General features: G+C 49.6%; 1 protein-coding gene across 1 annotated transcript in view; it reads right to left on the reverse strand.

Annotated features, from left to right (window-relative positions):
* Window positions 1–9540, reverse strand: part of Kif19b (kinesin family member 19B) — a 49500-nt gene extending 39960 nt beyond the window's left edge. Inside the window, exons 1-2 of the mRNA XM_087579662.1 lie at window positions 9327–9540; window positions 8566–8646 (exon numbers count right to left, since the gene is read on the reverse strand). Coding sequence (XP_087435788.1) covers window positions 8566–8646; window positions 9327–9413 — 168 coding nt within the window. The 5' untranslated portion in view covers window positions 9414–9540. The remainder of the gene's footprint in view (window positions 1–8565; window positions 8647–9326) is intronic.
* Between the last annotated feature and the right edge of the window lie 964 nt (window positions 9541–10504).

Raw genomic sequence — 10504 nt, forward strand, 5'->3', positions numbered from 1 at the left:
AGTTTGTATGTTCTTTCTCTCTCTCTCCCTCTCTCCACCTCTCTGTGTTCATATGCAGAAGCTAAGGTCAGAATGTCTTTTTTTTTTTTTTTTTTTTTTTTTTTTTTGAGCTGAGGACCGAACCCAGGGCCTTGAGCTTGCTAGGCAAGCGCTCTACCACTGAGCTAAATCCCCAACCCCCCCCCCTTTTTTTTAAGACAGGGTCTTACTCTATAGCTTTAACTGACCTGGAACTCACTCTCTGTAGACCACGCTGGCCTCAAACTCAGAGATCTGCCTGCCTCTGCCTCCTGAGTGCTGGGTTTAAGATGTTCACCACCACTGCCGCCCTGAGATGTCGTTCTCAATCATAACTCCAGTTCCTGAGACAGCCTCTCACTGAGGCTGGAGCTCATGGCTTCCGCTAGCCCTGCTGGCACCTTCCTGTTACTGTTCTCTAGTCTAGAGTTACAGGCTCACATGGCTGCATCTGGCTTTTGTGTGGGCTCTGGGGATCCAACCTCAGGTCCTTATGCCTCCTTAGTGAACACCTTACCCTGTCTCTCACTCACTCACTGGGGGACAGTGTCACCTGATGTCCCTCACCCAAGGCATGACCATACACCCCCTCCCCCAGCCAGTAGGCTCCATACTCACATAAATGGCCTCAGATAACCCCAAGGCAAGGAAAAGCCATCTGCCGTGCTTCAACAGCCCTACCCAGCACACCACAATACCGCTCACACACTCTGCTTCATACTGACAGATGGTCCTATGAACTAATGCTGTCGGAGAAAGCAGGAGGCTGTGGAAACTATAAGGTGCTGGACGGGTTACTTTCTCACAGGACAGGGGAGGTAAAGAGTCTGTCCCAAAGCCTCCACTACATGCTCCACTCTCTGAGAGCCTGGCAGTCCCCAGGGCCCCTCAGTCCCTATAAACATTATTATCAGGCAAGTCTGTTAAGATCCTCGGAGGCAAAGGGATTCAAGGAGTCTGCCCCAGGGACAACAGGGGGCAGGGAAATGGGTAGAGGCCAATTGTAACCTGGCTGATGGAGACATGGGGCTGAGCACAGGAGAGAAACCAAGGAAGTGGAGACAGATCTGGGTGGTTCTAGGGGTCCTGTCACATGACCACTACTTGCCCCTCCTGTGTTCTTAGCTTTGGAAACTGCAGTTCTGAGAGGCTGGGCTCTGGCAGGGCTTCTCCTGGCTTCTGGCCAGCACTTGCTGGTGACATAAGCCGATTCTCTGTGCTTTCTTTCCTCCTGGGGATGCATTGTGCCACAGTGGCCAGGACAGGGCTGAAGGAGAACTTACATGGGTCTTCAGCCGGGATCCTCTGAACAGCAGGGCATGAGATGGATGTTAGAGTTGTGAGTCACTGATGTGCAAGGGTAGGGACGTGTATGCCATAGTAGGAGGGACTTTTGGGAGTTGGGGCCCTCCTACTCTTCTGTGGGAGTTCAGGATTTGAACTCAGATCATCAGGCTTGCCCACAAGCACCTTTCCTTGCAGAGCTATCTTGTTGGCCCCAGAAAAATATTTTTGTCGGTATAATGAACATTAGCGAACATTATCCTTATTTTCAGATTCTTTTTTTCTTCTTTTTTTTCGGAGCTGAGAACCGAACCCAGGGCCTTGTGCTTACTAGGCAAGCGCTCTACCACTAAGCTAAATCCCCAACCCCTTATTTTCAGATTCTATACAAAAGAGACCTTAACCACCGAGAAGAATCTTAGAATGAATAGGTATGAAGTTAAATAAATGTATGTATGCATGTATGCATGCATGTATGCATGCATGCATGTATATATGTATGTATGTAGCTGGGGCACTGAAATGGCTCAGCAGGTAAAGGAGCTGACCATGCAAGTTTGCCAGCCTGAGTGCCATGCCCAGGGCCCATGGGTTGCAGTTTGGGTAAAACGTCCTGCATATGCAGCTATTTGAATACTTGGCCACCCGGTTGGTGCTGCTGTTTGGGAAGAATTAGGAGGAGTGGCCTTGCTGGGGGGCGTGGCCTTGTTGGAGGCATGGCCTTGCTGGAGGTGTGGCCTTCCTGGAGGAAGTATGTCGCTTGGGGCTGACCTGGAGGTTTCAAAGCCATGCACCCCAGGCTGGCCTCGAACTCGTGATCCTCCTGCCTCTGCCTCCTTCAGCAAATCCTACCGGCGTGCGCCACCACAATGTACTTATATATAATAAATAAAATAAATCTTCAAAGCCATGCACCCTCGCCAACGTGTTCTCTCTGCTTCCTGCTTGCAGTTCAAGATCCGAGTTCTCAGCTTCCAGCTCCAGTTGCCATGACTCCGCTGTGTCACACGGACTAGTTTTATGTCAACTTGACTCAAGCTAAAGTCATCTAAGAGGAGGGAATCTCAATTGAAGAAAAGAAATGTCTCCACACAATCAGACTATAGGAAAGCCAGTAGGGCATTTCTGTAATTAGTGATTGAGTGAGGAGGGCCCAGTCCACTGTGGGTAGTGCCACCCCCTGGGTTAGTGGCCCTGGGTGCTATAAGAAAGCAGGCTGAGGGGGTTGGGGATTTAGCTCAGTGGTAGAGCACTTGCCTAGCCCTGGGTTCGGTCCTCAGCTCCAAAAAAAAAGAAAAGAAAGAAAGCAGACTGAGCAAAACAGTAAGCAGCACCCTCCATGGCCTCTGCATCAGCTCCTGCCTTCAGCTTCTGCCTCCAGGTTCCTGGCCGACTTGAATTCCTTTCCTGACTTCCTTTAATGATAAATAGTGCTGTGGGAGTGTAAGCAAAATAAGCCCTTTCCTCCCCAACTTGCTTTTGATCATGTTTTATCACAGCAATAGTAACGCTGACCTGACAAACTCTAATCTCTTTGGAATTATAAGGTCAAGTAAACTTTTCCAGTTGCCTTGGTCATGGTGTTTTATCCCAGCAGGTGGAAGGAGAGAACTGAGTCCAAAGAGCTGTCTGTGACATGCAAGCCTGTATCCATCACACACACGTATGCACACGCATAAGCGCACAAACCACCACCACCACCAATAATAATAATAATAATAATAATAATAATAATAATAATAATAATGTCTCTCTGCCATCTTGGTGCCTGTGGAGGCCTGCTAGGAACAGGACTTCTAAAAATCCAAGTATTTCTGGAAGGCTGTGGTGCGAAGCTGGTTTTGAAGGCATCCGGAACCAAAGAGAGTATACAGCTCTTCTTCTTTTAAAAAAAAAAAGATTTATTTATTTATTTAATATCAGTACGCTGTAGCTGTCAGACACACCAGAAGAGGGCATCGGATCTCATTACAGATGGTTGTGAGCCACCAGGTGGTTGCTGGGATTTGAACTCAGGACCTCTGGAAGAGCAGTCAGGGCTCTTAACCACTGAGCCATCTCTCCAGCCCTCATTCATTCATTTTTGAGACAGTGTTTCTCTGTATAACCCTATTATGAAACTCACTCTGTAGACCAGGCTGGCCTCGAACTCAGAGATCTGTCTGCTTCTGCCTCCTGAGTGCTGGGATTAAAGGTGTATGCCATCACTGGTATTTATTCACTTGACTTTTTTTTAAAAACAAGACAGAGAAAAGACAGATGGCTCAGCCATTAAGAACACTAGTTACTCTTGCAAAAGACCTGTATCTGGTCCTCAACATCTGTGTTGGGTGGTTCAAAAGCACTTGTGACTTCAGTTCTAGGGGATTCAATGCCATCTTCTGGGCTCTACGGGCAGCTGGCACGAATGTGATGCACTGACATACGTGCAGGCAAAAAACTCCTACATGTTTGTTTAAAAAGTGTTCAACATCCTTAGCCATGGTAGAAATGCCAATTAAATCTCTTTTAAGATTCCATCTCACCTCTGTCAAAATGGCTACCATGAACAAACATTAATGTCTATTCACAGTTGGTAGGGACACATACTGGTTGGGACATTCTGGAAACCAGTGTGGAGGTTTCTCAAGAAGCTAAAAGCAGGGCTGGAGAGATGGCTCTCAGTGATTGAGAACACTGGCTGCTCTTCCAGATGCCAGAATGTGCAGGGGTCAAAGTGAAGTCCTGAGTAAATTGTCTTGTTGACTTGGGCACTGCTGGATCAAGGACCCCAGCAAGTCTTTGGGAGTGGCAAAGCCTTCCCAGAGTGAAGCTCAGAGTCATTATAAAGCCGTCCCCTGGTCCATGTGTGCAGACTGCCTGTCATAGGCGTCTTCGCTAGATACCTACAGCCTGAAGACTTCTCCCTACACTGTTCCTCCTGCTTCCCTGTTTATTGGAATGCAATGACCCCACCTCCCTGTTCAACTGCATAAAATAAACACACTGAGCCTGAGCTCTGGGACCTGCAAGCTTCTGGATCCAAGAGTTTTTCTGTGTTTGTCTTTTCTTCATCCCCTCAATATCCTAGTCAGGTCGATTCGTGGAGTATCCACGGATGTGGCAAGAACGGTTTTGGCTTTTGTTTCTCAAGACAGGGTGTCTCTGTGCAGCCCTAGCTGTCTTGGAACTCTGTAGACCAGGCTGGCCTGGAACTTACAGATCTGCCTGCCTTTGCTTCCTAGGTGGGATTAAAGGTCTAGGCCACCATCACCTGCCTTTTTTTTTTTTTCTTTTAATGTGTAGGCTGCCTTATTCCCTTGAGACAGGGTCTCTCACTAATGTCAGAGTCACCAGCAAGCCACAGCAAACCTGTTCCCTACAACATGTGGATTACAGATGTGTCAATATGGCTGTGCCCCGCTTTTTACATGGGTGCTGGGTGTTCTAACCAAGACCCTCTGACAGTCTCCGTAGCCCTTATTTTTTTGTTTGAGAAAGGGTGTAGCTATGCAGCCCAGGCTGGCTGCCGTTGAATTCATGATCTTCCTGCCTTAACCAGCTAGTGACAGAATTACAGGCGTGAGTCGCCCCACCCGATGAGAATGCCTTTTGTTTTAAAGAGGCACATGATGGAATGTTTGGGTGGAGAGGGGAGTTGTGTCCTGAACTGACTCCAGGAGTCAGAGCTCGGGCGAGAGGGCACTGAGGCACCTATGTGAGGCTGGGGGAACCCTGGGTTCCCAAAGAACAGTAACTGGGTTTGGTGGTGCACACCTTTAATCCCAGCACTTGGGAACAAGTGGATTGCTATGGGTTTGAGGCCCGCCTGGTCTACATAGACTGAAGCACAAGAGGAGGAAAAGGAGGAGGAGGGGAAGGAAGAGGAAGGAGAAGGAAGAGAATTGAACTTATCACAGCACAGATGAATCTCAAAACCATTGAGCCACACACAGAAGGTCACATAGGAAATGTCCAGAAAACCAGAGTCAAAAGTGGGGTAGCAGGTGACAGGTGTGGGGTGTCTCTCACAGGGAGAAAACCCTGGATAGATAATGCTGACTGCGTAGCTGTAAAAGATCAATTGTTTGCTTGAAGAGGAGGGGTTAGGGACACGACAAGGTCGAGAGAAGGAATGGGAAGGGGAAAGTAATGTAATTATATTTTAATCTTAAAAAAAAGAAAAGGTGGGTTGGGGATTTAGCTCAGTGGTAGAGCGCTTGCCTAGCAAGCGTGAGGCCCTGGGTTCGGTCCCTGGCTCCGGAAAAAAAAAAAAAGAAAAAAGAAAAGAAAAAAAAGAAAAGGTGAGTCTCAAGTTGGGCCCGTTACTCATTGGCCCATGTCCCTGCATTTCTTATAGACAGGATGAATTTTAGGTCAAAAGTTTTGTGGGTGGGTTGGTGTCCCTGTTGTTCCATTGGGGTTCCTGCCTGGTTACAGGAGGTGGCCTCTTCAGGTTCCATATCCCGGATGTTGCGTGTCACAGGTGAGGACACCCCCATTGATTCTTTGGTGCCTCCCTTACACCTGGTCTCTATTTTCCTGGAGATGCTCCCCCTCCCCCGCCCATTAGTTGCAGATTTCTATTCATTCTCACAGCTATCCCATGGGCAAGCATTATTAATGATACTCTGTTATGCTTGCAGACAGGAGTCTAGCATGGCTGTCCTCTGAGAGGCCCCATCCAGCTGCTGACTCAGACAGACTGATGCAGACAGACACCCACAGTCAAACAGTGGATGGAGCTTGGGGACTGTTATGGGAGAGTAAGAGGAAGGATTGCAGCCCCTAAGGGGATAGGAGCTCCACAGGGACCAACAGAGCCAACTAGCCTAGATCCATGGGGCTCTCAGAGACTGAACCTCCAACCAAAGAACATACACGGGCTGGACCTAGGCCTCTCTGCTCATATGTAGCAGATGTGCAGCTCGGTCTTCATGTGGGTCCTGAACAACTGGAGCTATTCATGGGATAGCTATGAGAATGAATGCTGTCCCAAGGGGAGGGGTGTTGCCGGTACAAGGGATATGTTCTTCTAGCTTGATGTGCCGGGGTGGGGGAGACCCGAGGAGGTCCCCACCTGCTCAGAGGAGAAGGGGAGCTGGGGAAAAGGATTGTGGGAGGGAGTGACTGGGAGGGGGCCACGAGTGCGATATAAAGTGATAAGTAAAGTAGTAATAAACCCACGAACAGGAAAACATGAAATTTGAACCAGGTAGTGGTGTGCCTCTGTCACTGAAGCACTCAGGAGCTGAGGCGGGAGTTCAAGGCTAGCCTCAGTTACATGGGAAGTCACTGGAAGGAGGAGGAGGAGGAAAGGAGGGGAGGAGGAGAGGAGGGGAGGAGGAGGGGAAGAGGTGGAGGAGGAGGAAGACAAAAAGAATTTCTGTGGTGTTAATTTCACCTTAATTTTGTGTGTATGCATGCTTGTGTATGCACTCAAGGCCAGAGGCTGGCATCTTCTCAACGTTCTCCATCTTTTGTTGTTATTGTTCTTTGCTTTCTTGAGACAGGGCTACCCTATATAGCACTGGCTATCCTGGAACTCCATTCTCTAGATCCAGGTTGGCCTCAAAGTCTCAGACAGAGATCTGCCTGTCTCTGCCTCCTAAGTGCTGAGATTTAAGATGTGCGCAGGCACACCCAGACCCTCCACTCTCTTTTTTCTTTTTAAAAACATGTTCTCTCACTGATTCCTGGGCTCATGAGAATTGGCTAGCTTAGCTAACCATGGGACCTCAAGGGCCCTCCTGTCTCCACTGCCCCAGTGCTAAGATTGTTGCCATTACCCCCAGCTTTTCCTGTGAGCTGGGCTTACAATTCAGGTCTTCATTGCATGCACAGCAAATACTTAATGGAGCTGTCCCTAGAGCCCTTTGCCTTGATGTTTGAAGGTTTTTATGTGTATGAGTCTTTTGCCTGCATGTATGTGTGCATGCCACATGCATGCCTAGTGCCTACAGAAACTATGAGGGTGTCCAATCGCCTGCCTGGTACTGAAGTTTACAGACGGCTGTGAGACACCACATGGGTGCTTCTCTGGAAGAACAGCTGGCGCTCTTAATTCCTAAGCTGTCCCTCCAGCTCCTCACACTGCCTTCTCTACTGCTCAGTCAGGCATCCACACATAGGAAGCACTGGCCCTGCCTTCGCTACTCAGCCCTCATTCTCAGCTGACTTGTGTCTTTATTGTTGTGCCTAGGACCGGGTGTGCACTGTTTAGCAGTCGGTGACCTCAGTGCTGACTCACCCCAATGGTAGCTCTGCCAATGGGCCCCTCTCCTGGGCACTCTGAGCCCCAGTGGGCAGCCTTTGGCAGGGATCTTTATCTATTCACCGCTTGGGTTGTCAGCTCAAGTATAAACACCTAGCCTGAGCCTCCTCTCACAGAGCACCGCACTAACCTCCCTAGTGACCGACAGGGATGGACATTCTGTATGTCTTACAAAGCCTGGCTTGAGAGTCTAAGTGACAGCCAAACAAAGGCTTCTGAGGTGTGGACAGGTGAGCACTGAGTCTTCCTTTGAAAGTCCTTGGCATCGGCAGCCTGAGCCCCAGCCTGTAGCCAGCAGTCCTCTAGTTTCTGAAATCAGGCCTGGCATGCTAATTCTGCTGCCAAGTCTCCTACCACTGCCCCGTGTCCTCACTCCCAAAGAATTCGCTCTCATGCATTGTCTGTTAAAAAGTTGGGAGGCTGAGGCAGGAGGATTGCTGTAAGTGCAAGACTAGCTAGCCTGGGATACATAGTAAAGTATTATGTGAACCTGGGCTGTATACAGTGAGACGCAAAAGAAAAACTGAAAGAAGATATATATATATATATATATATATATATATATATATATATGATATACACATATATACAGGGGGGGAGGGAGGGAGAGGGGAGAGGGGCGAAAGGAGAGAGGGGAGAGAAGCAGAAGCCGAGTTAGTAAAGTGCTTGCCATGCAAGATTGAGGACAGGGGTTTGAACCCACCCAAAGAGCTAGGCATGGTGGCACATGGTTGTAGTCCCACTGCTTAGGCGGGCAGAAGCAAGAAAATCCCTGGGATTCACTGTCTATCCTGCCTAACATCACCAATGAGTCCCAGGTCCCCAAGAAGTCATTCAAACACCAAACAGGACTGGTGGGAAGGCTCAGGAGTGGGAAAAATTACCTGCTGTCAAACCCAAGGAACACACACACACACACACACACACACACACACACACACACACACACACACACACAGAGAGCGCCTGGCCACCAGGTGCCTCTGTTAAGAGAATGCCTCTAGCCTCACCTGGTCCCCAACTTTGTGTGCGATGACAGTGGCTCCTTCCTCCAGTTCTGTACTGTTGAGTGGGCGGATCCGAAGCGCCACCTGTGGACAGGGCACGGGCAGCACCAAGACCCTCAGCTAGACTCCCACTTCCCATTTGCCTGTGCTCAGTGAGCATCTCCCATTCATTCACCCCCTAGACTCGACTTGCACGGAGCTGTTCCTGCCTCCTAGAGAGGCTCTGAGGACTCAGTGGTGACATCACTCCCATGGAACACAGAGGAACAACTTGCCCAAGGTCACATAGATGCCCATGTTAGCTGTGATCAGAAAGGAAACACCTTTATGAGCATTCAGGAAGGGAGCCTGTGTTTTGCATGTCCCTCAGTTCTGCCAGCCTCTGTGTAACAGTATCCTTTGATGATACCATAGAAGACACAAGGCCAGTTTTCTCTTAACCAGTCACAGGTGGCCGGCTGGGTTCTATGAGTTGAGGGTCCAAGGAGCCTGAATGAGGCCTGCCCCATGGCTGGGGTTGTAGTTCAGACCCTGGGCTGAAGACAGAGGTTCAGAAATGGGGGTACAGGTGTCTAGAGTCCCACAGTGAGAAAGTAGGATAGTATCTCTGGGTTCCAGGAAAGGAAAAGGTGAACCAGAAGTGGAACACTGTTCCTTAAAGGCTAGGAAGACTGATCTGAGCATGGGTTTGGGGTTTCTCCTCAGGGGTGGAGAGGTTGGGAGAGGCTGGAGAGGTTAGCAGGGCCATGAGAAAAGGGACTCACCATGAGCTGCTGGTCCTTGGGTTCCATCTCCCTCAGGGTTGGGCTGCCCCGAGCAGGAGAGGGGTCTGTGGTCTGTTGGGAGGGCATCCTGCAAGTCAGAACTAGGGGCCCCCAGCTAACCAAGCTGAATCGGAGGCAAGGAGAGCCTGCCAGCTCAGCCCTGCCCTGCTCCCCAGGCTCACTCTGATGACATCAGCTGGGTCCCCAGAGGTGGGGCTGGGCCAGCATTCAGCTCATCTATTAACCTGGAGTCACCCCTTCCTGTCTCTGGCCTGGGCAGCCCTTGTGGTTTGAGTACTCCGAAAGCAGCCAGGCAGACCTCAGAGAGGCCACAATAGGGATCTAACAAGAACTCTGTTCAGCCTATCTCTAAGCTCCCTTATGCCACAGGAGCTAGAGCCGAGCCCACCCTACAGAACCTGTAGTGCGGAGCCCAAGAGCACTGATTCACCCAGAGGGGCCACCTGAGAACAGCAGGCCAGTGTGTTTGTCGCTCTACCTGAGCAGACTAAACAGCAGCTGATGCCAAACATGACCATTTCAGCTGGCAGCGATCTTGCCAGGGTCTTTCATAGATAACCAAGTTCCTGGTGACACGTCCGGCCTTTGGTGTCCATTTGCACACCCAGTGTGGGCTTTGGGATGATCTGGTGGACTTACTGCTTTACTTCCTCCACAGGATCCCTCGGGGGACAGTCCTGCCCTGTGAATGTGCCAGCCCAGCGAAGACTGCACAAGCAATGTCGTGCAGGTAACCTGGGGTGGCAGGAGCTATTAAGAACCAGGCTTGGGGAATGGTAGGATGGCTCAGCAGGTAAAGGTACCTGCCCTGAAGCCAGATGTTGAGTTCCAGCCCTGGGATCCACAGTGGAAGGAGAACCAACTCCTACAAGTTGACCTCTGGCCTCCATATGCATATAGCACACATACAAAATATGTAAAAAAAAAAAACAAAACAAAGAGCCAGGCTCAGGAGCTGGTTCAGCGGGGGAAGACACTTTGCTTACAAGTCTAGTTATCTAAGTTCAACTTCTAGGTGCACACCAAGCAGAAAAACCTTCCTACAGGTTTCCCTGACCTCTACAAGCATGCATAGCATGCAAATAAAACACACACAAAATTAAGTAAAAACTACTTTTTAGAAAGAGTCATGTTTAGCTGGGTAGTGGTGATGTGCA

Source organism: Rattus norvegicus, chromosome 12 (assembly GCF_021556685.1).
Source record: "Rattus norvegicus strain SHRSP/BbbUtx chromosome 12, alternate assembly SHRSP_T2T, whole genome shotgun sequence".
NCBI classification, from domain to species: domain Eukaryota; kingdom Metazoa; phylum Chordata; class Mammalia; order Rodentia; family Muridae; genus Rattus; species Rattus norvegicus.